The 21912-nt window shown below is 43.1% G+C and overlaps 1 protein-coding gene across 14 annotated transcripts in view; it reads right to left on the reverse strand.

The window, feature by feature from the left end:
- The window catches only part of GPATCH2L (G-patch domain containing 2 like), a 42290-nt gene extending 21640 nt beyond the window's left edge, over positions 1 to 20650 (reverse strand). For 3 of the 14 annotated variants that reach the window (XM_082318118.1, XM_082318129.1, XM_082318130.1), the window contains exons 1-8: positions 20523 to 20650; positions 18943 to 19610; positions 12575 to 12639; positions 8980 to 9156; positions 8528 to 8607; positions 6369 to 6436; positions 5410 to 5464; positions 3296 to 3381 (exon numbers count right to left, since the gene is read on the reverse strand). In XM_082318118.1, the coding sequence (XP_082174244.1) occupies positions 3296 to 3381; positions 5410 to 5464; positions 6369 to 6436; positions 8528 to 8607; positions 8980 to 9156; positions 12575 to 12639; positions 18943 to 19601 (1190 nt within the window). In that variant the 5' untranslated portion in view covers positions 19602 to 19610; positions 20523 to 20650. Of the gene's footprint in view, positions 1 to 3295; positions 3382 to 5173; positions 5275 to 5409; positions 5465 to 5516; positions 5557 to 6368; positions 6437 to 7905; positions 7928 to 8527; positions 8608 to 8979; positions 9157 to 12574; positions 12640 to 18942; positions 19611 to 19722; positions 20045 to 20522 lie in introns of those variants that run through there. The other 11 variants (XM_082318125.1, XM_082318119.1, XM_082318128.1 and 8 more) reach the window with 9 other exon arrangements.
- Between the last annotated feature and the right edge of the window lie 1262 nt (positions 20651 to 21912).

Consider the following 21912-nt stretch of genomic DNA (forward strand, 5'->3'; position numbering starts at 1 on the left):
ATGCAAAGCTATTTTCTTAGCTTCATCTGTACTGTTCAGAGGTCTCTCTAACATAATTCTTCAAATCTCCACCTTCAACATCTACTTGCCATCTGAGGTCCACTTTTCCTATGACCTCCAGTGGGAACATTTAATTGAGTTTTTCACCCATAACCCTATTTTCATGGCTAGGCAAACAATAAATGGCATTAGGGACAATTTATCTTCTACCTTCCTCTCTTATTCTACCTGCTATTCCAACTCAAATTGAAGGGAACATTGGCTCTAGGCCCTTCTGAAACTCTTACCCTGCCTCAAGGGAATAACATTCCACCAACCAACAACCTATAAAATCTTCTCACTGATAGAGCCACTGAATAACCAAAATCTAATAAGATATTCCACTTGAGCCTGTACAGAATCCTCTTAAGTAGAAGGAGTTCAAGAAGAAAATTCTGTTCAGACCACTCTTTTCTCCCAGAAAGGCAAATGGGCAGAGGCAAAAGAGGGGAAGGATCACTTGGGCTGTCCATGCAGGTCTCTGCTTGCTTGCTTTTAACAGCCTGCATCGTCAAGCCAAAACCTTAACAGACAAGACATGATTAGCAAACGCTTTGTGCTCTTAAAGGAGAGTAATTATAGGCATGTGAAAAAAGGAAGAGATCCCTGAGGTACTCTTCCTTGCATGCCTCCCGAGAGGCAGCAGGGCCATTAAAAATTCCATGATGAAGAGGAAAAACAGCCTGGGAACAGCCAGGAGGCAATACAGCAAATTAATACACCAGCCGTCCCTCGGGAGGACTGCAAGAAAGCAGGAACTCTCCTCACTTCACAAAATAAAATTATACCACTAATGATAACAGTCACCACACACACAAAACTGCTTCTAATGATGGGTGTGAAATTCCCAGTGCTGTGCATACACTTTGAATGAAATCTCTTCTCATCACAGACATAAAGCAAGAAAGGTAATCTTGGTAGTGTACAATTTATACAGCCTTTCAAATAAGACTTCCCAAGGAACCGTCTACATAGAACCTCCTCGACACTGAAAAGTCTTCCTTGAACACCCCCAACTGTGCTCAGTATTCTGGCCTTCAGCTCTGCTTAAGCGAAGCAGTGGGTTACCAGTCTTCCAGATGAACTGCATTTCCAGATGAACTGCACCAAAATCCACAACTGAGACAAAGAAAATATTTCCATGGGAGAGAAAAGAATCCACCTGGTAACTATACTCCACTGGACAAATTCGTGATAGCAGAAACTAAACAGACAGAGGTAATTTTGCATGGCACAGTGGGTATCAGGTTGAAGAAATTGGATGTCCACAACATCAAGACAGTTTCTTCTCTAGTACATTTCATATCATTCTCAGGGGATTAGCTTCACACACACACACCCCATTCTGACAAATTTCTGAGTTTCTCCAGCATGAGGCACAAGCTGTTAGGAGCTTACTAAAGCACAAACTACTGGAATTGACTCCATCCATGGCAAAAGAGGAAGATATTAACTGGGACAATGGCTAAACAGTGCTTACAGGAATCATCTGAACATCCTGTAAGAAAATGGACTACTAATAGGCTTAGTTCTTGAAGCACCTGAAGAATAACTATTGTCAAGAAAACATTTTGTGAAGAAACGATTTCCTTCTGTGCCCTTGGCAGCATCTTTACATAAAACAAGCACCTTGCACTGAAGAGTTCAATCCTTGCCACATACATTGGGACACATAACACATTCATTCTTTCCATATTTCTTTCTCCTACAGAGATTCTTGAGCACATTTCACACCAAAATAGGAACTCCTTTCTCAAACTACAGGCACTTAAAAACACAGCCGCCTCTGGGATGGGACAACTTCTCTGCCAACATTCAGTAACAATTCATTGGGGATTATGTTTGTCAGGATACCAGTCATCTGTTCATTAGAGGAAGGAACCAAGCATATATTCATTGGTTAACTAGACTACATATTCAGCAAAACCAAGCAAACATGATCCCTCCAGGTTTAGAAATCCCTTGCCATAACCAGTAGCTTTGGAAAGGGCCTTCACTGAACATCATAAAGGTAGAGACTTTGCCCTGTTTGAATTTATGATCAGGATTTGTCTAGCTCTCCCTTCTGGAAGACAAACTTCTGTAGAGCACTACATAAAACCCTCAATGCACAAGAAAGGTTATCTTAGCTGTAAATGAAGAGACCAATCAATCTTCTTGCTTCATGGGCAAAAAACATCCCCAGACTGGGGCAAAAGCACAGAAAGGAACCAATTTGCTGATGCACAATCTTCTGAATTCTTTTTGTTCTCATCCAGTTGAATGTTTAAGAGCTGATTTCTTCCTCCCTCCCCCTTTCCAGCTTTAACATGCTGGCTACAGCAGCATGAGGTCATGGTGCGACATCACAAAATTCCCTGCAGAAGCCAGTGGGAGGAGAGGCTTTGCTGGGTCGGTGCCAAGCTTTCATTCAGACACATATAACCTCAGTACATTTTTCATGCTCTATTTGCTAATTAACAAGGGAAAGAAAACCATGAAGCTGAAAGTCCAGACGTTTCTTTCAGATTTGGTCCTTCATACAAGCACATAAGTAGAATTGTGTCCCAATCAAGGCTTTGTCTCCTTGCACGGGGAAAGAGCTCAAGGGCACCTTACCTTTAGATAGTCACCTCCAGCACAAGAACAGGAATCACCTCCAAGGCCAACACTCAAATTTAATTTAGGATTAGTCAGCAGAAGGTGCCTGAATAGCATATTAACCCCAACTATGCAGACTCAAATATACCTCAACATTTGGCCAGACCAGATCTAAATTTCGGCTATAGCAATAGAGAGAGATATCAAGCCATTAGAGGTCACCTCAGGTGAGTTCTGAATCTGTTCAGAGGGTCTATTTTAGGCACCCGGGATACCAAAATGCCTCAGCATGTCACCCACACGAGCTTGTCAGCACTTTCCCTCTCATGTTGTTCTGATTTTAATAGTGGGCAACAATACTATGCCCATTTGTACCTATACAACAGACGTGCAGCAACTCACTGCACAATCCAGAACAGATCACATTTATTTCTAAAAGCACGGTATGTTCTGCCTGTCTGTCATACACTGTTTCATATACTCTAAGCACTTAGTGTATTGAGACTCTCAAATAATCTGCATCAGTATGTTTTATACTAAGTTTGAACACAGGCCTCCTAGGGAAAAGTGTGTTAACTTCCAGGTCCATGAGTATTGTTCAGACCACATAACACTACTGAATATAACCATGGGAGGGAAGTGAGACAACCCCAACAGAGCAGAGCAAGGGAGTTACCTGGCAGTGCAGTGTGCTGGTGAGCATCTTCGGTGGGAAGCATCAGCAAGCACATCCAGAGAGTACAGAGGAGATAACGGATTGAACTGGAAAGTCAAGAGATTTTATTTAAGCAAAGCGTTAAAAGAAATAGTCTCCAGATACAGCTGCTCAGATCTATTCCCTATAGTTGTTCATATAGTATAAGGAGACCTTTCCAACACATCAAGGGGTGAGACTAGGTGAGAACTGACTCTCACTTCAGACAAAAGGCTAGCACGGGGTGCAACAGCAAATCTCATAATTGTCCTCTCACAACAGACAGCCTTATAAGCACACTCTTCTTTCAACTCGCATTATTACAAATGCTGGTTGACTAAGAGCATACTCAAAGAGCTCTACTGCTGCATGCCATGAGCAAAAAGTCTGCCTCCCTTTCAGGAAGCCCCTTGTCTACCTTCACATTGTAGAGAGAAAAGTCACTGTTATGAATGGTGCAAACAAAGAACTTCCCACAGAGCAGTTCCAGTACTCCCTATGGTCATATGTATCACCGAAGCAGACCTCTAGAAGACTCAGGCCCACCAGGTTCAGTTCACAATGAGCTCCCAATTCATTCTACAGCAAGTAAGCTGCTCCTCCCACTCCCAACCCACCTCACAAGCTTTCTTTGCAAACTGCTTAAAACAAATTTCTGAAACGCTGCGTGGTCAGGCTAATCTTAGATCCTTTGCTAGACATACACTAAACAAATCTTAAAGGCATCAAACCTGTGCAAGACAGCTTGTTGTAGAAGATGCAACTCTTAAGATTTTTTTTTTTTTTTTTTTTTTTTTTAAAGGTCAGGACAGAAATGGAATAATCTAGTCAATCAATGCATGGAGCAAACTTTGCTCAGTATGCAAATAAAAGGTTTAGACTGGTAGTTTCTCTGGGGTACCTGCATTACACTTCCATTCAGCATCTCCTCTTTATTTATAATTCACACCACAAGCAGGAAATTCATTTGCATCTGCTTTGCAAAGTGCTACACCAATCTCCAGAACACTTTTCTTGTATTCCTAGGATTACTGATGCATTTTCAAATAAGGACAAATGAATAATCCACAGCTGTAGCAGGACTCATCATAAAAGCTATCTGCAACTCTAGAACTCAGTACTAAGCCTTTGCCTTCAACCTTTCTGAGAAAGAAGAGGCACTATGCACCACAAAGCCGCTGCTATCAGGGCACTCCTCCTTAAGCCTGACTGTTAGTTTACTGTCAGTGAAGTAACACTGCAGCTGCACAGTAGGGGAAAATCACCAGTAACCCTCTGTAGCTGATTCAAGTTCACCTAAGAAAAACAAAAGTAATTTATTTTGGTCATTTTAAAGCTTATGTAGTTATGATTCTTATCTTTAGCAATGTAAAAATGGTATGTGAAATGTTCTCATTAACAGAAAATACAAAATTGCATAAAGGCCTGAAAATTATTTCTTGCCATATATGTATTTTTAGTCACCTGAAGGGTAAACCAGATTTCAATCCTACTGCTTACCAACCAAAAACCAACTTGCAAAGGAATAGAAGGGAGTGTGTGTGGCTAGGAACACTGTTACAACACGACTGCTGAAATGGAAGATCCTTTTTGCTTTCTGCTATCAAGAACTTATATCTTAAGTAAAAAAGCCTCCTAACACTGAAGCTATGAAAGACTTACTGAAGAATATAAAAGTGCATACATGAGAGTTGCAGTTAAAAGAATGCCTGTTTCTCTTGCTTATCACTTCTTACATTTTCCTGTTACAGCTGCTATTTAACTACAATCAGCTCACCATTTTTTTTCTCTTCTCTGTTGATGAGACTATCAGGTAGAAGCCTGAGCCGAACAAGACAAAACAAAGCATTTAAAAAGAGAAAAATGTTCCAATTCTTATGGAATTTTGAGAGGCCAAAGTTCCTCCTGCCAAGAGGCATTTTCCCTCCCACTCGCTGTCAGAGAAGGCGGCCTGCACTAACCTGAAACAGGGAGATAAACAAAAGGAGATCCTGAGCTATTCCATTTAAATAGACAATATAATGCCAAAGCCATGGGTTGTGTTCAAAGCCCAGAAGACACCAGTTACCAAAATGAGAAGGGACAGGCCGCCTTACCTCATGTGCACAGGCCACAGTGTGTGGGAAATCAGAAGCCGGCACTTTGTTCTTTCTAGAGAGAAGGAAACCAAGAAAATAAAAAACATAGAGCAGAGTCAGCTTACCTGGTTGCGATCTCTCTTCCCCATGGATGGTAACCAAAAACTGGAAGGAGGCAGAGTCGGAAGGACAGGTGGGAGCAATGCCAAGGAAGGAGTGAAAATGGGGGCGGAGAGGGGGAAAGAAGGTTTGGGGGTAAGGAGAGAAGGGAAAAACAAAGATGGAGGGAGAAGGAGAAAGATTAAACATCAGCAGGACTCATATTAAGAACAACGAATTTCAGATCCAAGGAAGAAAACTGGATACCCACAGCTAGTGAAGGCTGGACCCACTGCACTTCAGTCAAGAGGTGCCACCCTTACCTATCCATTGCCCAACAAGAATAGCATTAGAGTGATGCCAAAGGATACACACCATGACTATTTCCAGTGCTGACTACAATTTAAACACACTAATTGGGGAAGGAGACAGAACACCAAAAAAAGAGAAAGCATTTTCGCAGCTGCCTTGTCAGCATCGTTTCTGCAGTCTGGGTATGCGCCCATAGCGTGACTCCACACAGAAGCTTTTTAATAACTAACATATAGGGCTCAGCCGTCTTACACTATGCAGAAGATCTGCAGTTATTGCAATGGCACATTATAAGGGAGGGGGAAAGAAAAAGCTGACTGTAACCAAAAGGGCATTTGAGCAGCGTCCACACACTGGGGCAGCCTTATAAACAAAAGGGGGAAGTCAGCAATTGCAAATAAGAAAACAGAGGAGCCACCAGTAGAGGACTGTCTCCCATTCCACAAGTCACTGCATGCTTAAGTTACCACCCAGCTCTTCATTCCCTTCAGTCCCAGGAGGGCAGAGGACCCTATAGTTCTTCCTCCCCTCCCAAAGTTCTACACAACAGCTGGTAAGGGCCTTACTCTTTCTGGCGCAGATCACTAACAACATGACCTAGCCTCTCGGTGCCCAGAGTGCTCATGGAGGTCTCCTGAAACACAAAGACAGGTAAAAGGTTGCAGATTCTCACACAGTGAGCAGACATAATAGTTTGCTGCTGCCAGTAAGAACAGATCTTACTCCCCTGGGCCACATCCTTTCCTTCCCAGCCCACTCTCAGCTAAACATATTCACCCTCTCCTTTTAGCACCTCAACTGAGCCGATTTAACTAATTAGAATGGCAGAAAATAATTAGTTTTATTTGTGGGGCTTGTTTTTTATTATTTTAGTGACAATATCTGCTTGCGCAGGGGCACACCAAGGACTGAACCTGTACAAAGTATGCAGCACAAGGATGCACTTAAGGACAAGGGAAATGGGTGAGAAGTGCTTATTTCCAGGTTGCTGCGGTCAGCTGGGCCAGAAACAGGCTGAGAGACAGGACATCACACTGTCCCACCAACAATGGTGATTCACCAAGCACAGGTGAATGAAGAAAGGAGTATGCATGAAGCTTTTGCCCTTTCTGAAAGCAGCATTTCAGCAGCAGGACCTCTAGCAGCTAAAGAAAAGGTAGATCCTAGGAGAAAGGACTTGCTCTGGGAGCACATTTCTCCCTGTGAGACACTGCCCTGTGTAGGTGCTTGATGCTGGCATACACGTACACACACAGCCTGAAGCACCAGCTGTTCACATCTGCATAGCAACTACCTCCAAGAAAGAAATACACTTTGCAGTAAGGGTCTGAAGATCAAGGTAAAAGGCTTTCACAGGTAAGATTCTTCACAGTTTGTGCCAGGTACATAGGCAAAACACACTCAAAGTTTGGGGGGAGTTGTAGCAGCAGGGGTAAAAGATGGGCTATTTGTTACAGCAGGAAAATTATTAACTTAAAGTGCCGTAATGTTTAAATTTACGGTTTATTACTGTGTAAATTACAAGCCGTACTTTTGGTAATTAGCAGCTTGCTGGCGGGGAGCTCTGAATGAAACTCATTATTTATGATTACAATTTAGAGAGAGATGGGGAAGGGGGAGCAGTGACCTCCGCTGCAAATGACAAAGATCCCTTTAAGGTGATGAAGATGAATTAAACAAGTAAATATTATCCTTCTCATTTGGATCATTAGAGGTGCTGCCAACAGGCCCAGCCACTTGCAGGTGGCCTGAGGAACCCTACCCAAAGCCAGTCTCTTGCCAGCTGAGGATTCATATTTTAAACGCCGGTTACAACTAAACAAGGTGAGTGGAAGAAAGAAGGGGCAAACAAGGATCTTGCAAGTGTGACTGAACAGAAGGAAGAAGTCGCACTCCTCTAGAATCCAGGCCCCACTAACACACCTTGCTAACAGACTCTCTAAAGCCAGTCAGCTCAGAATATATGCCAATATTTTCAAAAGCACAGAGCACATCCCCATAAAAGTAAAGCCAAACACAGCCAACACCTTCCTTCTCAGAAATACCTTTTACAACAGACAGCAGCACTCAACACTCCAAGCTCCAGACCTGACCAGGTGTATCCCTCCCTCTTTCAGACAGGCATCTGCAAAGTGTTGCTTATTCCTTTAGAAACAGGACTAACATCTTGTTCGTTGTTTGCCCTACATATAATAAACCTAGTCAATGGGTCTGGGTAACTCTGTCTGCATTATTGCATATACCCTTTTATTCTTCTGTCTCCCCACTAAAAATGCAACTGCTAAAACCACCTTCCTTTGCTGCCATTCATATCAGTCTGCTTCCCCATCTAAAATTTGGCCTTGCTTAACCTTTGAGTCATCTCTCTGCCCTTGTAGTCTCAGATTATGAGCATGCACAAGTCTCATGCCATCATCATTTTCCCCTACATTCTGTCTAAATCTTCTTGATATTTAAATTCCCTGTCATTCATCTTCAGACCTCCTTTCATACTGCTTTTAGCACTGATCAACTGTCTTTGCCACTCCAAACCTGCCCTAAAATCCACTTAGTCACTCAATCAGCTTCTGACAGTCAAAGCAGTTAAACAAATCAAACAATAAACAAAACAAAAAATGCACAGGGCCCCTTTCTGCAGAAAACAATTCACATGACATTTTAGAATAGTACTTCAGGACTGAGCAGCATTGGAAATACAAAATTATTATCCTGCAAAAGGGAATACCTTGCCAACAAGCCTCCTCCGACCTTTTCGGAGACAACGGGCAGCAGCTCCTGGAAGGCGATTCAGGCGAGCATGAAATCCTGAAAAACAAACCCAGAAAAACTGAGCAACAAATACAGAAGATTCTTCCTGACAAAACCACCAGGAAAAACAGTTAGTTCAGTGGTCAAATCAGATCCTCTCTCTCTTGCTTCTCAATCTGCAAGAGGTAGATATGCCAATTTATTCACAAATCAAATAAAATTCCTATTTAGAAAAAAAGAAGACTCAAGAATGTGGGCAGCTGGGATGAGTATTTTAGTATCCTCTCCCATAGTGCAGCTATTTTTAATCGGATCATTAAAAAAAGCAGATCACCAATATAATTTTAAATAGCAGCACCTATGAACAGAATCTACTCTTGCCACCACATCAGAAGTTCTAAAACACATGGCATTCCTTATGGACCTCACCTCTCTGTGCTGGCCGCGAGGGCAAAAGGAACGTGGAATCTGAGAGCTTGTCCAGGCCTGAGTCAATCCTCTCCACTTCAGATCGGTGGTCAGCTCCCCACTTGGGAAGAAGGTTGGGGACAGTGAATCCTGGAACACATTCTCCTTCATAAAACCAATCACTTTGCTCATCATCTCCTAAAGAAATAGGATGGAGTTAGCCACAAGTAACATCAATGTGCCCTGTGACAGTCCCACAAAATAGTACAGGTAGGTTTTTCTGGATGTGAAACAGCTGAAGTCTCATTAGGAATTCCTTCCTGAAGAGCCTTATATTTGTATTCTGTTTCAATGATCTGCAGTAACTATGGGGCCTCACTAAATGCTTTAAACTATCCAACTCATCAGTCTACAGAATTTCCCTATAGAACAAAGCCCTCTTTATAGACCTGCCTAGGGCAGCTTTAGCACTCTGTTGCGACTGCATCTCATCAACCTTAGTTCAATGTTGTGTGATGTTTTATGCACAACTCTTTCTCTGAAGTAATTACTGTGACAGAGGTAGAGGCCAATCATTTGGCACACGTTATAGGCTGTCACAGGAGAGACTTCACAACAGGAGAAGACCAGGCTCACAGAGTAAGCAAAAGGAGCATACTCACTGATGAGAAAGATCCCTAGTCTCCTAAGACAGCAGCTAAGAAGAAAACACACAACTTAGAAATGGTCACTCTGAGTGTAAGTACTAACCACGCTGTGAGTCTGTCTCAATCAAAATTTGTTAGAATGTCAGAACTACAAACCCTCTGCAAAACTAGAGCAGCAGCAACAGAAGTCATGACCAAAGTCTCCATAAAGCAGGGTCACTGTAATTAATGTAGCTGCAGTCTAAAACTGAACTGCATCAGACACCATTCATGGTAAATCTGCCTGGCCAGAAATCCCCTGAGAGCAGTAGCATGTGAGCAGCGTAAGAAAAAAAAGCAGGAAGAGGGCAAAGAACATGACACGCTTAGCTCTTCAGTAGCCCAACTAACAAACAGTCCCATGTAATTGCAAGGTACTTCACCTTGCCTTAAAAAACTAACACACCTGACTTAGGGAAAACTCTCATTTGCCTACCATTAAGTCTCAACTCAAGCATCCCCATTTACTCTCCTTTCCTCACCAAGTTACCTTATTCCTGACTGAAGTCCATTATGCCTACCCACACATCTTGCCAGACAAAAAGAAAAAAAAAAGAATACAAGAAAAAGAAACACACTCTTCCTAGTAAGAATGCTGCAATCTTGCATATAACAGAAGAAACAACACCCAAAACCAACTCCAATCACCAACAGGTAGGATAGCCGTAACACTTCATCCCAAAGCTCTAACATTGCTTTTTATTTCTGTGATATGTCAGTTGACCTAGCATGCTTGTGACAAATGTATTTTAAAATATAAATATCCCTACCTACTTTATAGTAAATTAAAACTAAGTAATGGTGGATTGTTCTTCTAAGTGATCATAACTTGTGCAAAAATATCGCTACAGTTTTGGATCCACAAGCATAGTGCACTGTAGTATTTCAAATGACTACTTTCACAAGACAAACTTTAACAATCAGGACCATATGCTAATACCACAGTAACTTTCACCATGAGAGATCCCAATGCATTTAACAAAAAAAAGTTACAATCAAGTTATAAACTAGGACCATTCTCTGCTCACAGAAGTGCACTGGTAGCTGGACTTGCAAAGACAACCTATTTAATTAGCAACAGCACAAATATTACATGACATAACCTCAAAAGAAGGAGGGGGAAAAACCTACATTAAATTTAAGTACACTGCTATCTTAAATTTCCCATTATTCAGTTTAGAATTATACTAGAAAACTATTTCTAAGATGATGATCTGTGACAAAAAAAAAAAAAAAAAAAAAAAGTTTTGTGCTCTCTCCATCTCACTGGAGAGCTGTTGTTAATTATTTATTTTATGACTGGAAATTGTCTAAATAAAAAAAAAAAAAAAAAGGAAAGGGAGATGTTTCTTATTTAACCTGAAAGTACAACAACATTTTTTTAACCCTTTTTAACATAACTGTAAGCTAAAACGTCTTGGACAGAAAGCTATTATAGTACAAACTGTTTGAACAGACAGAGGCCTGATGACTAGGATGTCAAATCTCTTCTAGTATCTAGACAGGGAAAGCTGTAATTGGACTTTATTAATTTATTTAAGTAGTATGTTCTACATGCTCTTGTATACTGGGTATCCTACTTCTAGTAGCAGCCAAAAGTTAATGCCTAAAACAGGGTATAAAACCAGGGCAAGTATATAGGGCAACCATATAGACAAGTGTATATATACACTTATATATACACTACATCAATCTTGCCTCAGGTGATGAAGTAAAAATTCAACACTTCAGTCACCACCCTGCTTTGTCATCTGATATGCAAGTGCTCACTAATTTCAGCTCCCCCAGAACAGTCAACGGTAAAAAGAGAGGACAAAAGATTTGACTTTTCTGTTGCTTTTTAAGGATGGGAGGCTGGAAACAGTTATTTTTCAGCGAAGGTCAAAGCTGATATTTGAAATCCCTAGTCTTAGGGAAAGTATTATAACCACCTAAGATCACAACAGATCGGCCCTACAGCCTAGCATATCATCAGAAAACACGTAAGCATATTTGCTATCATTGTGTTGCCTCACCCACAGATACTTGGGTCAGTAACAAGCTAGTGGAAGCAGCATTTCCTACTGAGTTACTGGTACTACTTCCTTTATCACTCATATATTCCCAGAAGAGATCTCATCCAAATCTTAGCTTATGAAATGTGACAGAATCAGAGTGCACACCAGCAGAAGCTGCACAGAATTACAGGTCTCTAGGGTCACATTCCACCTGCTCCAAATATAATAGTCCTGAGTGCCTATGTGCCTGCTACAACCTCTTTCACACTTACTTCTGCCACATCCCCCATAAACTGGACACTGTGCTGTCACTGATAAATAAAACCAGATTACACTCCACACTCAATCCTTCCTAAGAAACCATTTCTACAGCAGACATTGAAAATACTAGGCTTAACCAATGCACACAAGAGCAAGGGAGGAACGTGTATTTAAAGAAATAAAACCTATCACATATTACTATTGTCTTCTTAGCACAGTCCGTTAGGCGACTTGTCAGTACTAATGGATTTTTTTTCCACATCATTTCTTCCTGCCCATAGAGAAAACAACTAACAGATTCAGGCACTAATGGTACGTAGACAACAATTAAAACACCTATAGAAACAAATCATGAGCTCTGCTCTTTCATCATGGAGAGCTCAAAAACTCCTCTTGTATTTCCATGCCTTTCCATAATAATAGCTTCTTATATTTCAAATGTTATGGATCTGACATACAAAGTATTTCAGCAGGAAGAGTACACCGTTATCAAAATCACACCTTTGTAGCCCTCAGCTCATTTATTAACTTCTAGCCCCTCCCAGCCACTGGCCTTTCTCCCATATTTCCCTCTCTGTCCCCTCTTCAAACATAGATCTTTCTCTGTATTTTTAAAGAAAGTAAGAGAAATTCCCCAGCAACACATGAGGAATATCACAGGACAGTTGTTACCTTGGCGGCCCTCATCATTGGTAAACAGACCGGTATCACTGCTGCTGCATACGCTGCTGGTTTCACTGGAACAAAAACAAACAAAAAAACCCCATTGTTACAATTACAGCAGGTACAAAACAAAAACCACTTTATTACATTTTACTAGCTTCTCTGAGCCCAAAATGCTTTACACATCTCACAGAAATTGCATTTCAGACACATGGCTGGCTCTAGCACAGGACATAATTGCTTTCTGTTAAAGCCTAGCAACGCTGCATCACTTGAAAAAGAGTAGAATCCTGTATCTACTCTAGTTCTAAGTTATCAAAAAGTAATTAATACAATGGCATTTGCCTCGGGTACTAGAGTTAATAACCTAACTATGACATTGTCTGGAATACTCACTAGGAAATTAAGTGCAGTTAAAAACTCTGTCCTTGGGTCACTTAACAGATACTGAAAACCCTCTCAAGTTTTCTACTTCAAATCCCTTTTTCTCAACAATGTTATACAGGTACATAAACCCCCCTTCAATCTATAGCAACTTTTATTTGGAGGGAAGAGCAGCTGGTATGTTCACAAGTCTTCAGCTAAATACCTTAGCACAGCATGACGTGCTGCTGCTGAATGCAACCTCGTTACAGCATGCTTTGCATTTGCTGAAGCAGTTACAGGAGACTTAATTCTTGAACCAAAGAATTAAACTAGAAATTAATGTGTAGAAAGCTGTTAATTGACTGTAAAGCTGGATGAATATTTGTAGCAGAAGTACATGCTCAGGTCAGTCCCAAGCATCCGATGGCTTTAATGCTGATATTAAATCAATCCTTGGACACTTCAGGCAATACTTCCTCTGATTTAGCTGAGAGATATCAGAACAAGCAGAAACTACTTACTGCCCACCCCCTTAGCACTAAGGCCTTAGATGTGAACGTCAGGTATAACTCAGCACTAGAATCAATCTGATCAGGGTGTGCTCTTAGAAAGCCTCTCTGGGTCCCTCTTTTACAGGGAAATTGGATAATACTAGACACCAGTATCAACTGGAAACTCCTCGATTCAAAAGGCTGAAGGATGAGGGATCACAAGATGCATCACCCTAAAGAATTGCAGGCACATAATAAAACCCCATTTTGTGAGCATATTATTGCTCTTAGGAAATGCACTCTAAAGTGTAGCCAAATCATCATGCTGGATATCTACAAACTCTGCATCTTCATCATTGTATAAAGGCCATTTAAACTTAAAGGATGAACAGTCTGTACATCATTCCCACATTTCAGTATCTAAGTTAATATCAAATTCCAAATCAATCCATTACAAAGTTTGGCCATCCATTCACCCTCCCACACATACACCATAGCAATTAAGGCCAAGGACTGAGAACCATGAGTCATTAGTTTCACTCCTAGCTCTCCTACCAACTCACTGTATGACCCTGGGCAAATCTCTTAGCGTGTCTGCTTTCCCTTTTGAAAGCCTGGATTAATAGTCCTCACAAGCAGCAGATGCGAGGATTGAGTGACTGCTTCATAAGGGTTTTAGCATCCTCAGAGGAAAGGTGCCTGAGAAAGGAAAAAGCATTAAGTCAAGATTCCAGATCATATTAACAGTACTTTAAGCATCCTGTTGTACTGAGAGCTCTTTAGTTCCTTACAGACACGCATTACTGCCAGGGCTTTACTGGAACAAACTTTCACAGGTCTTACCCTGTTCACCACCCCTTTTACACTTCAGGGCTGAACACAGACTAGACTCCTATGCAAGCCTTTCTGCAGGTCCAGTAAGCACTGATTAATGACCTCCACTTGCAAAGGAGGCTACTTACCTTAACCATGAAATAATGAATGCTATTGATCCGACAAGCTACTGCTATAGAGTGTTATTGATCACCCAATCTTTGGTTAAAATGGTCCTCATTTAGCAATTTCACTGTCACAAACACCTGGAGCAAAGCATGCTTATAATTAAATAGTTTGGGGGAGTTAAAGTGAGAGGTGATGGACAGAGATCTCAGGTTTCCCCCATTTATTCTTTCGCCTGAGCTACTGTTTGTGTCAGGAGGGATATTGATTTTCTATAAAAATAAGAAAACAAGAGGCACCGAGGGGCTGCAGAAGGTCAGGCTGGGCTGGAGAAGGAGGGGAAGCTGAACACTCTGTCTTTGTCACTTGCCTTCCAAGAGAGAGGAATTTTTTTCTTTACGGAGAGACTGGCCTCCAATTCATCAGCTTAGCTAGGCTCCTGACTGCCACTGCAGGCTGTCATCGAAACAGCTCCCTTCCAAAGGGTAAAGTCACTGTACTGCACACTCAGGATGAGCACTGGTTACACTCCCAGGCCAGAATACTGTACTGGTTTTGGCTGGGACAGAGTTAAATTTTTCTCATGGTAGCTTTATGGTGCTATGTTTGGGATTTGTGACCAAACCAGTATTGATAACACACTGATGGTTTAGTTATTCCTGAACAGTGCTTAAACAGTGCCAAGGCCATCTCTGTTTCTCACACTGCCCTGCCAGCGAGGAGGCTGGGGGTGCACAAGAAGCTGGGAGGGGACACAGCCAGGACAGCTGACCCCAACTGACCAGAGGGATATCCCACACCATATGACGTCATGCTCAGCAATAAAAGCTGGGGAAAGAAGGAGGAAGGGAAAACATTTGGAGTGATGGCGTTTGTCTTCCCAAGTAACTGTCATGCATGATGGAGCCCTGCTCTCCCAGAAGTGGCTAAACACCTGCCTGCCGATGGTAAGGAGCGAATGAATTCTTTATTTTGCTTTGCTTGTGCGCATAGCTTTTGCTTTACCTATTAAACCAAGTTTATCTCAACCCACAAGTTTTCTCACTTTTACTCTTCCGATTCTCTCCCTCATCCCACTGGGAGTGAGAGGGCAGCTGCGTGGGGCTGAGCTGCTTATCCGTGTTAAACCACAACAAATACAGCAGCATCAAGCCAGTGAAGTCACACAGCATTGGTGGGTCAGTACAATCCCCAGTTTGAAAAAGTCACGTTAAGAGTTAAGGCACGTGAGAGCAAACTAGACAAACTGCACATCTCTCACTAGTAAGCACATCATTCAAAGTGATTTTTCAGACAGCTCTTGTGCTATGGTTTGTTCTGCCCTCAAGCCAAACCCAGACCATTCCGGGAGTACTCAGCTTAGACCAACAAGAGAAAGGACTTCAGCACTCAATATATAATTTGCCTTTGCTTTATTATGGCTGCAGGGAATCTCAAAGCATTAAGGGAAAGAAGGGCATGTTACTTCTAACAGTCTTAGCAGTTAACTGTCACCTTTGTACAAATATACAAACAGCTACTTAAACTAAGACCACTTGCTTCCTCTGTTGTTTCCACAATGATTTACATATCTGGCTTTGAGTCATGACATTACCTAATTTCGAACCATCATCATTCCCTCATCATGTTCCTGCACATCCTTCCTTCTCTCAATTTGTGTTCATCTCTTGCCACGTTTGGCAAACAATTTCAGATATTTAATTTCACACACGCTTTGAATCACAATACTGCAGCACATCTTCCGCCAGGAAAAGACTGGGTGCAGTCCCACAAGCAAACTATAAAAACTACCTCCTCATTAAGGATCCATATCCAAAGCTTTCTCAGTGAATGGGAGTTCATCTACTGAATACAGTAAGTTTTTGATCTGATTTAGGATAAGCAGCCTTCTAGAAACTAGAGAAAATACTGGATATTTTAGCATTTACAGAAATTCATTCCTATATAACAAAGAAAAGCAAATGTCAGTGGAATGGAGAAAAAAGAAAATGGAAAAAAAAAATCAGTTCTGAATATACAACTTAGTTTGCCTAAAAACGTGTTAGTTTTGTGACACTCCCCACAGCTAGAGGAATGAACAGTAGTGGAATCAATTCAGTATCGAAGTGTTTCGTAAATCACCAGATCACCACAGACTGCTTCCAAGTCCCATAAGCTGTATCAGTCACTTTCCCTCCCATCAGCTTGTGATGACAACCATACCATTCCCTCTCCTAGACATCCAATTTTCTTCTCCCTTCCTCAGAATATGCCCTTGTTATACATCTGTGCAAAGTACTTCTCTTATGGTACCAGAAAAAACAGCTAGAGCAGAGTGAGAGTGAGGTAAGCACAGCCAGTTTCACTCTGCTGCTAGCAGCAAAGTGCTATATTTAGAGCAGCAGAGACCAAAGCATGATCCTTCACTGCCGTGAGGGATACTCTGCAGTGAGGAGGGCTGTATGTATTTCTCTCTCCAACTCTGACCCTCCCTAGTGAGTCAGCACAGATCACACATGTGGTGTTGGAGAGGTCAAATATTCCAACCCCTGGATTTCCAAAGAGAATCCCAAGGATTTGGCAGCAGATGGTAAATGTCATTTGATGCAGACACTGGCACAATAATTAGTTTGAGAGCAAGGGACAACTGAGACAGAACAAAGCGATCTTCCAGCATGGTCCTCAAGTAACAGCCCAGGCAACACTGTTTATTTACTCTTTCAAAGGCTGGCACAAATAAAGGCTGGATGAAAGCCTGCTGGTTTAAGTTCAAGTTTGACATGATGGAACAGACTCTGACTGGTGGGAAAAAAACCTCAAGGAACACTGTCCATCACTGCCACATCAAGTAAGGGTCTCTCAGTCCATCACCACTGACATGCAACTGTTCAGGGGCTACTCAGCACATTCCCTTTCCTGGACTATCAGCAAATAACTCTGAAAAGATAAAAGTGCTTTTAAGAGATCATAGCAAAAAGGCATCCACCAGTCTCTTGAAAAGGTGCACTTTGCACCCACTTTTTAAGCAAACAATAGCCACTTTTTAAAGAAAAAAAATGACCACTTTTTGCTACTTCCACCCTATAAGAGTTACATACAAACCACACTGATTCAGCAAAAATGGAATAGTGGTCCCCTGGATCAGGACAGTATTACAACCTATGCTTTTCACAGTCTCCCAGAAAATACCATTGAGAAGTTTGCACTTCCAGCTATTATCCACAAAGCCCTCAATAACCAAGTGCCACCTGTCCACTCTGACAAACTGCAGGAGCTAGACAGTCAGAACACTTAAATGAACCTTAACATATGCACAATTATACTGCATCAAACAATTATACTTTCCAAGTCCACTGTCCTCTCTCTGATAGTGCCTATTACAGTGGATGCTTGAGGAAAGAATATGAGAACATGACAAATACTGTTTCCTCTGTATATTCCTCCGGCTTCTAGCAGTCAGCAGTTTAAGCACTTCCTGAGCTGGATCTTCCATCTGGGCTGTAATGCTTAACAGCCCCTGATAAATCTATGCTCCACATCCCCCTTTTGAACATATTTAAATTTTTGACCTCCAAAATGTCCCACAGCAGAGTTCCAAACCTTGTGTTTCACGAGAAATAATACTTTTTTTTTGTTTTAAATGTTTCCTCAATGTCTCCTGCTTCTTACACAATGGTAATTAGCAAATAAGCAGCCCTATTCACTTTCTGTATACCATTCATTAAGAAATCTCCTCCATTTGATTCTCAGCAGTTGTTTCTTTTCTAATCTGAAAAATCTCTTCGTACAGAAGCAGTTTTATAACCCCAAACCTTCTACAGAGAGAACAAATGTCACACTCAAGGGGAAAACTTCCCAAGAGTGACCCACAAACAAATTCAGACCATAACATTTACAGTTCCCATTTTCTTCTCTTGTATGAGGTTCTGCCACAAATTCATCAAAGTTCTCTAAAACTGGACACGAAGACATGCCAGACGCCACTGTTTGCCCAGGCTTATCCTGTAAGTATTCATTCAGTTTCCCCCAACTTCTTTATCATCTCGCTACATTTTCCCCATAGCTAGCCCTTCAGGACCTTATTCCAGATCCAGAGCAGAGATGCAGAACTGCAAACAAGATATTTTGACTGAGGTTCACACAGTACCTGCACAGAGGGCTAACGGTCACGATGGGAGATCTGTCTGTTCTCTATTACTACTTATGGTAAATTCTGAAAACAAGAAACTGAGATCAGTTCATATCAATCATGCAACACGAGTGCCAACGGTGGATTTACTCTCCGAGCCTCAGGCCACAAGCATGCCACTTTGTAGCTGCAGGGCCACAGACATTTCAGAGGGCTCCTTGTGTAACAGGAGCCAGAAACACATCAGCTTGCCAGCTTTTCAAGGAAGTGTTTTGGGTCATCAGTACGGCATTGACAGGAAAGACTTGGAAAAAATCTACAGTTTAGAAGTAGCTGAGATACTTCTCCTCTTCAAAAAGAGAACAGCACTGAATAGTTTTGATAAGAACTTCTAAAAGCAAGGCACAGGATTTACAAGCAGCTGCAAGCAAGGCAGCCATCTGACTAGCACAGGGAAGAAACTGAGATCTCACCATTCTGACATGTTTTCATCTGAGCCCTGTTTCTGTTCATCAGCTTCACACTCCATCCGCTCCTTCCTTCCCCCTTTGCTGAGGAAGGGCCTATTCTCTCCTGATTCACAAAGGCCATGATTGGATGATGTCCAAGGGGCATTTTCTTTCCAGCGTGAAAGACGCTGTTTCTTGGCTGACTTGAACCTGCAGCCCCTCTCATAGTTCCACTCTGACACCCTGAGCTTTTGCTGGAGACTGGCAGCCACCTCTGATGTCACACGTTTGACTTTCCGTCGGCGCCTGAGTGGTCGACAGGGCGCATTCTCTGTAAAGGAGTCTGACTCATGCCACGAGTGTTGCTTGCTCCTCAGGGTGGCACTGAGAGCTGGGTGTCGTTTGACCCCTGCCATGTCATCAGAGTCACTGAAATTGGCTGTCAGCACCTCACGGCAATCCTTGACAGCTTCGTCCAAGCTTGACTCTGAGGCCTCACTGTAGCAGCAGGCATGCTCTGCCTGATGCGTGAAGTCTGAGCGTCGTTTACGACCCCGTCTCTTGCGAAGCTGACGCCGCTGCTGCCGTGGGCTTAGGGCCATCTCTTCCCATAGCTCATCCAGCTTGTTTTGTTCTGAAGTCTGCTCTAAGGCTGAGGCCAAGTCATGCACCAGTTCATCCATTGGCGATGCCTATTAAAAATGACAACAAACAATTAGCACCAGACATAAATGCCGCTACCAACACATCACCAGACTACAGTATGCTATAGCCTTTGTAACATTAACCAAGTTACACACTTACTCTGGAGTTCCCTGGGAGAACCCAATGCAGGACAACTGCCGCTTCTCGGGCTAACGCTCACTCCTTCCTTTTGCAAGACTTAAATCCCTCTTCTAACCATGGTAGCAGAGATCTTGCTACTGCAGCAGTTGGGTCAAGAGCTCTGTGTCTGGAAAGGCCTTAAGGCTGCATCTTTCGCGTTGAAGCAACATGCTCTATTACATATCTTAAGGGTGTGAGAGCCTGCAACTAGTTCGCTACCTGGTGTCGGTAAGCCACAGAAGAAGGGTTAGCCTGCTCAGCAAACAGATCGAGTCTTCCAAAAAGTAGACAAGCAGCAAAGCTGAGAGTAAAACATATGGTAAAACAGGTAGTTTGCAAGCCCGCATCACTTCAACAACAAAACAAGGCGCGCAGGACCCCGTGCTCCTTAGAACAGGGTGTATGAGACCGAGCCCCAACTCCTACTGCCAAAAAATCCCACCCTTTCCACCTCCAGGGCTGTCGGGGAGCCAACAGCAACGTCCTGGCCAAACCCCTCACCTCACGACCTCCCCCTCCCCACCCGTGCCTTGCAGACGTGGGATTTCTCTCCCCACCACCTCCCGCGCTCAGAAACACCCGCACCCCCCATCCCGGTGAAGCACCTGCTGCCGCAGGCCGCCTCCCTTAGTCTGAGCGCCCTCAGGGACCCGGCCATACCGCCTCCTCCTGAGGAGGAGAAGCCGGTGCTTCTGCCGGACAAACCCCCGGCCCCACCGGGAAGCCCGACCCTCACGGACCCGCCGCCCTCCGTCGGGCCTCACCCCGACCCCACTCACCGGCCAGCGCCCCGCTCCGCCAGCCCCTCCTCAACGGCGCTTCCGGCCTCCCCGGGCCACTTCCTCCCCGCCCGCCCCGCCTGAGGGGCGGGTCTGGCGGCGGCGGCGGCGGGGTTGGCCCGGCCGTGAGGCCGCTGCGCCGCCGATCCGGCGGCGCAGCGGCCTCACGGCCGGGCCAACCCCTCCCGCCGGCGGCAGACCCGCCCCTGACGCCGGGCTGCGGGGCTGTCAGGGTCTTCCTCGCTTCTCCGTCGATCTACGCAGTGCTTGGTGCCGCCGTTGGAGCCGTGACGGACCAGTTACCTGCTAGCAGGGCAGCCCTTGCCCTGTGCTTACCCTTTAGCTGCTTGGTTATGTTATTTTTTTTTAATAGGCAGCCAATAAAGTCGGTAGCCAAACGCCTCCGTTTCGCTGCTGGCACGCTAATTCCATATATCAGCGTGGAAAATAGTCACCTCCTAAATTAAACCTCTCTCTGTAATTCCCCCTTTCCCTGAGCCTTGCACCTCTTTTCTTATTTTACACATCACCAGCAGCCATCAGAGCAAAGCCAGGTGTGACCCTGCCACTGTCTGGTTTTGCTTAGCATTCCCTTTCTCACCTTTCATGTTGTTTTTTGTTTTGTTTTTTTTTTAACCCAGGTGGCTGCATTCATATTCAAGCCAATACTGGTTCATTTTTCAAGTAACATTTTACGAGGCAGCATATGAAAGGCTTTGCTGAAGTCCAGATATATTATGTTCGTGGCATTCTCTTCACTAATTTTGTAAATTCAATCAGAGAAAGTAATCGGGTTTGTCTGATGTGATTTGTTCTCTATAAATCTATGCTGCTGCTTACTGCTCATAGATCTCTTATCCTTCGTATTTTTACATTTTTTTCCGTCTCTGTTTATTCCATCATGTCACCAGGAACAGAAGTTACTCTGAAAGGGTGATAATTGCCAAGACCACTGCTTCCTCCCTGCTCCCCCCCCGCAACAGACTGGTACGGCAATTGCTTTTCCTCAGTCCTCTGGCACCCTCCCTAGTTTGTCAAGATACTTCAAAAAAAAGCAAATCCTTGAGTTTGCCGTTGATTCCTACACCCCAATAGGACAGTCGTCGTTTTGCTTCACTGAGCTCTCTACATGCCGTTTCTCTAACTAGTCCTTTATGTCGGTCTGAGCTGTCATGTTAACATTTTCATTACCTTTTAGTTCTCTGAGAAATTTCCTTAGAAAAGAAATATTAAAAGAAGAAAAACAGTCATTAGGTAGATCATTTTTATTCCATTTCCAGTAGCAGACTTCATTTAAGTTACTTTCTCCTCACTGATTTGTCTGTAAAAGTCTGTCCTTTTGTCTTTTTAACCCTTTCCGTGGCAGTAACTCACCCTACTTGCCTGCAGT

Source organism: Platalea leucorodia (genome assembly GCF_965183815.1).
Source record: "Platalea leucorodia genome assembly, chromosome: 7".
Classification (NCBI taxonomy): domain Eukaryota; kingdom Metazoa; phylum Chordata; class Aves; order Pelecaniformes; family Threskiornithidae; genus Platalea; species Platalea leucorodia.